The 6,000-nt window shown below is 44.1% G+C and overlaps 1 protein-coding gene across 1 annotated transcript in view; it reads right to left on the bottom strand.

Moving 5' to 3' along the window:
• LOC144139818 (multidrug resistance protein mrp-7-like) overlaps positions 1 to 5,452 on the bottom strand; it is a 38,258-nt gene extending 32,806 nt beyond the window's left edge. The window contains exons 1-3 of the mRNA XM_077672071.1: positions 5,399 to 5,452; positions 3,665 to 3,832; positions 400 to 584 (exon numbers count right to left, since the gene is read on the bottom strand). Coding sequence (XP_077528197.1) covers positions 400 to 584; positions 3,665 to 3,832; positions 5,399 to 5,452 — 407 coding nt within the window. The remainder of the gene's footprint in view (positions 1 to 399; positions 585 to 3,664; positions 3,833 to 5,398) is intronic.
• Positions 5,453 to 6,000: the final 548 nt, after the last annotated feature.

The following is a 6,000-nucleotide window of genomic DNA, read 5'->3' on the forward strand; positions in this document are numbered from 1 at the left end:
AGTGGTTGTCATATTGGGTAATATTTGTACAAGAGCGCTCAGTTTTGTGACTTGGCTCATTGAGCGTATAACTTTTTACGGTGAAATTTACTGCTGTGATCAATGGATAAGCATTTTTTAAGTGATTCGAAGTTTTATAATTCATTTTTGTGTCCTGTGTACCATTAGGATGCATGTTAGAATATCAATAAATATTTCAACAGCCTTCTTCTTCTTACTTTTATATAGGTTTTTGTTTGAGAATCACTTTCTGCACTTTACATCTTTTCTGCTTTTAGTTAGCTTGCCCTCCTGGCCTTAAGTCTACTTCCAAGAAGGAGACTAAACAAATTAGAGCGTATAATGATCCTTCCAGTGTCTTTTCGAACTTTGTTGTGTAAAAAATATGGCAATACTCACCCGCATTGGCGATCTTGCATCACCGATGACTGTGGCTTGCTCCCGAGCAGAAGGGTTTTCGGGGCCCTGGGGTCTGCGGTCAATTGAGAGAGGTTCTTGAACGGTACCGCACTTTTCTCCCACATAAGTACCAGCTGCTCCATGCGTTCCAAAAACTGGCCTTGATTGGAGACGACTATGCGAGTCTGCATGAAGGCAAACACAAAAATTTGGTACGTCTTGGCGAAAATGCAACATTGTTTTTTTTTATGGGGGGGGGGGGGGGGTAGTGAAAAACCCAAACTACGGTAAGCAACACAAGTTAAAGAAAGCTGAATGAAGTGATGTTATTCACTGATAGGTTTTTATGTACCGTTAATATTACTGTTCATAAAAGGCCGGATGAAATGAAAGATATTTCAGGAACCTAAAGAACGAGATTTTTCCTCTCCTTGAGCCCTGTATAATAAATTGTGGCGGGCGAAATCTGAGTAAAAGTATTATTTTGAAAACCGGCCACCTATTAGGAAAAAATATGTACACACTAAACTTTCTTACAAACTTGATCGCCGAAAAGGGTGTAAGAATTTTGTGTGGGGGCGCCCACCTTTAAAAGGTGTTTTGGCTAAAAAAGGGTGTACGGATGAAAAAAGGATGTTTGTGTGAACACAGTAAATGAGCGTGTAAGATTGGTTTGTTAACACCCTAAAATAAGCGTGTGGCCGCGCAGCTACGCGTGCCAGTGTTAATCGGCGTACGCCGCAGCATGACATACAGACAGATTCAACACCTTCAAGTCATACTTTGACCCCAAATGAATTGAGCAAGCAAACCAACGAGATGCATGGGTACAACGCCTGCATACTTATTTGGAAATACCTATGCTCTTCTTGATTTTATATCCAGCATAAGAAAACCCTCCTATACAGTAGGTAGGGTTTTCGCAAAAGAAGATATTTTAGCACTAATTTTGGAATAATGCATTTTCATGTGAGCTTGGAAGAGTCAGCATGTGGATTTGCAAGAATGTATTAATAACGAGGTAGTTATTATGTTCAATGAGTCATACAATTTTATTAAATACCAAACAAATACTTCCCGCCATCTCAACACCCTTCAGGAAGGGTGTTCAAAATTTCAACACTCTTTTATCCACAATGGTGTAATACTGCCAATTAGGGTGTTGGAAATTAAGAAAAAGGGTCCACATAAAGAGTGTAAGAAAAGACCGCCTGTTGATAAAAAGGGTGCAAGAGACAACTGTGGAGGTAATTTTTACCTCTTTACGCGGGTGGACTGAACATTTTCTCAAAACGGGGGGATGTTTTGTACCTCACGATGCTTAAAGCAATATCAATTGGCATTATTTATCGACACTGAAGCTGTTAAACCTTGAGCTGATTTCGTTGTCGTAGGCAAAAAATACAAACAAAATGAACTGCGCTTCCTGTACAATGTGCCCCACAGCAAATAGGGTATTATAACACCGAAGCCAACTTTTGAGCCTGTTCGAGTGGCAAGAACATAGCAAAACCCTGCAAGACATACCGAAGCTTAGCAAAACATAGCCGAACTTAGCAACCACGGAAAAACCTAGGTCAACACCCAGCTCCGCTGTTCCTTTGAAAGTGAGCACCTATTTCACACCCTTTCAACACCCCACAGAAATCCAAGCGTGCTGCAGTCAGTCAACACCCTCTTAGCCACAGAAATATAGTTTTGTAATTTTAAATGTTAAAATTGATGTTTCACATGCCAAAGCAAAACTTCGGCAATGAGGCGCACCGTACGTGGGTACGAGTGGTTATTGCAGGATAACTTTTTTTGGCTTTTGGACATTTCTTACGAGGTAGAGAGATGAATACGAGGGAATCTCTTGTACTTTACAGTGCCATTATACATACATGCATGGCGTTAAACATTCAAAATCTGAACACTTTTTCAACACCTTTTCAACACCCTATGAAAAACCAACGGTTTTGAAGTGTGTGGTCGACCTTTTGTAACACAAAAAAGGTGTACAGCTGCGAAAAGAGTGTTGAGATTCAAGAAAAAGGATGTAACGGCCTTCCAACACCGTTATTGCACTTATGCTACACCCGCTTTGGACAAAAAGGGGTGTGAAAAGTTTATTGGACAACTTCAACGTGTTTATGAGATAGCCCTTGACTTAAAACATATCCACCGCGGTGGCCCACTGGCTCACGGTTTGTGCTGCTGACCCTAAGGACACATGTTCTGTCCGGGCCGCGGCGGTCGCATTTTAGATAGAGGTGAAAGCGAAGGCACCGGTGTGTTGAGATATCGGTGCACGGCAAAGATCCCCAGTTGGCCAAAATGAACTGTGAGCATTCCATTACAGCGCGCCTCATTGCCCAAGTGTAGTGTCGGAGTGTTAAGCTCCGTAATATTAAGTGTTAAGTTCGGAGTGTTAAGATTCACAGAAATGGACAAGTACAGAACAGGTACTTGTACAGGAATACAACTGATAGTACATGACATCACTCTGATAGAAAGAGTATATTATAAACAATTCTCATCATTAACATATGCATCGGTAAGGTGGAAGAAACGCACTACGGAACATCTAAAAACCCTAGACTGGACATGGTGGGAATTTAAAAAGATCACCAATCACGTGAGGATGCAGGCAGTCCCCAGCAATCAATCACTCAACGACTGTGGCCGACTGGATTGGGCAACAAAATAAGAATGTCAACACTCCGCTGGTCTTCCATCCTCGGAATTCACATTTTTGCCCCTTTATTAGGCTTCAGCCCAATCGACCGATGATAAGGTTATTCCTACGGCTGCTTAGACTACATGAACGCCTGTCGAGAGAGTGGTATGGGCGTGACGCCACAAAGCTAACACTTCACCCTAGTTCAGTTTGGGCTGGAGACGCTTCCTGAAAGACCTTCGCTTCTTACACGCCCTAGAAGAAACCGTTTTATCCCTTAAGAATTGTAGCGGCGCTACAAATTACCACAGTGCGCATGTTAGCGGGACCCCACAAGCGTAGTGCAGGGAAGAATATACCGCTCTCTATCGAAGTTGTAATAAAAGGAATACTGAATCTATCACGTACTTACATAAATTAGCATTCATAATCCATGACTTAGTGTATCGCGAAAAACGGACAAGGACAAGCGCTTGTGCCCGCCGTCTCCTTCTATACTTGTCCGTTTTTTGCGCTACACGAAGTCATCGATTACCGCAACCAACCAGCCCAAACCCAAACTCTGCTAGCATTCATAAATTTCACAACTGTCAGACTTGCCGGTACCTTCCTCCTGAGCAAGCCTTCAGGGCCGATGACCTGCGTGAACACCCTGGCTGCAACGTGCACATCCAGAGCACTAAGCGTATCGTCCATGAGGTAGATGTCGCTGTTGCTATACACGGCCCGAGCCAGTGCAACCCTCTGCTTCTGGCCTCCGCTGAGTGTCTCCCCCTGCAGCAAGGTTCAATAAGCGCCGAGGTTTACTCCGCCTCCTAAAGATACTCTGTAGAAACTAATTTCAGAGTCAAACTTTCTTCGCGTAATGTTCAATATTTTGGTGCCATAAAGGCGAACAAACAGAAAGTGGAGCCTCAGGAGAAGATGGCTGTTAAGGAAAAAAACACTCCCCGCTGATTGGCAGATAGGTGAGGGAGCAGGTTAACACACGCATATGAGAAGTTAAAGGTGACACCATCCATAAATGCAAAAAATAGTGCAGCTGGCACTGGTGGCGCAAGGCTGGAAAAACAGCAGGAGCTGGCGGCCCCTCTCCCTTCATCGGGACACGGCTGTTGCAACTAATATGGATATCCGAACTTGCCGCTGTAAGTTTTCTATGACTGGAAGGCCCAAAACGTTTAGTTCATAGTATTTTACCTCCACAAAACCGGCTTCGCGAACTCGGCGTATGTATTCCCTAATTCAGATAGTAACACACGTGAACTGATGAGTAGAAGAGCGCGTGAGAGATCACACCACGAACTCAGGGCAGAGTGTTCTCCCACGTCTAGCTGGCCTATTCCGTTGCGGACGCGGACGTGCGCTGGATATTTTTGTTGTTTCCTTTTTGTAAGCTCCCCAAATCGCGCAATCCAATGCGCAAGCCTGGACGAAGCCCGGGCGGCGCGTCTCACCAGGCGCTCTCCCACGAGCGCTCGGTATTTTCACTTGGTATTTTTTCCGGTAACGGTGAACAGCGGAACCAAAAAGTTAAACAGCTCCGCTGGGTTTGTAAAAATCAAAGAAAACTATAACTCAATACCCTTCTCAAGAGTTGTAAATGCCAACGAACTGTGTTTAATTGAACGCTCCAGAGACCTCCTTTCGTACATTTGTGGTATCTGTAGGAAAAATGGGGGGCGTAATTCAGATGGTCGTTTTCAGTTTATGCCCGCAATTAATATGGCCGACTCGCTTAGTTAACCTTTGAAATAATTCTACGGTCCTCATTCCTAACACCCAGCGACACTACTAACATATGATCTGTATTGTGGCCGCAAATTATACCCCATAGAGAAACACGCAATGGCCAAGTTTTGTCTTTATAATCTTCTAATTCAAGACTTCTTTTATCTTTTGGCCCGGTGGCTGAATCGAGGTACAGGCTGACAGACACACCGACCAAATGTTTCGTGTTTAGGTAGCCTAACAAAGACCATCACCTTTAATAAGGATTGGGAATACTGGCCGTTGATGAAGTGGAACGGTGGCTGTTCTGCTTGAGGTGTCACCAAGACACTCTCATCCCTCAGATTTGGTGACGCCTATGCATATTTTTGCAGTTCTGAACACATCTGATAACGTCGCCCCTATTTTGCTTCATACGTAACTCGATACAGCCACTATAAGAGACAGTTTGTAGGTTGACGAACTGAAGGAATGGGATTAACGTTGCCGATCATTCAAGGAGTGGGAATGGGCAAAATTTCGGCGTTCCGCCGCATTGAAAGGCACGGAATTGCGGAGAGTTATAATTCCTCTGAATAGAGTGGTGCTATGATTTCCGCAACACTGCACCCGATCGTGGCGGAAGTCACCGCACACATAGGCGGGCAGTGTCCGTACTGCCATGTCTCACAACCGAAGACGACGAAGAAGTTGTTATGTCAACACCTTTTTTCATACTCCTTATTTTTGGCCGATCCTCTATTTGTTTTGGCCGATCCTCTATCGCCGTGTACATTCTGTAAAGGCATACAACGCATCTCTTAGTAAAAAAAAAACACTTCCACTCAAACCTTGATCATGTAATTCCTTCTGCCGCCACGTAACGAAATAAATATTCTGGTGGAATGGAGCGTTCGGATAGGCGTCCGCTTCCAAACGCAAGGTATCCAGTTTCGATTCCGGCCACGGGAAGAGTTTTTAGGCATTTATTGCCTTTCCTGCAGTGCGTCTTGGCACAGCGAAGGAAGGCGCCAGTGAGGCATAGTAGGCTTCGATTTAAAATGTCAACATATGTCTAAAATGACGATGCATTTCTCTGGGAACATTAGTTGCAAACAAACTTCCGTAAATTGTGCGCTGTGTGGGTTTGAACACGGGTCCCTGGGAATGTCAGACGAGCGCAGAACTGGATAAACCTAGCTCGTTAAATCTAACTTAACTAAAGTGAACCT

Source organism: Haemaphysalis longicornis, unplaced genomic scaffold (assembly GCF_048455015.1).
Source record: "Haemaphysalis longicornis isolate Haplotype H1 unplaced genomic scaffold, Haemaphysalis longicornis Haplotype H1 scaffold_5, whole genome shotgun sequence".
Lineage (NCBI taxonomy): Eukaryota > Metazoa > Arthropoda > Arachnida > Ixodida > Ixodidae > Haemaphysalis > Haemaphysalis longicornis.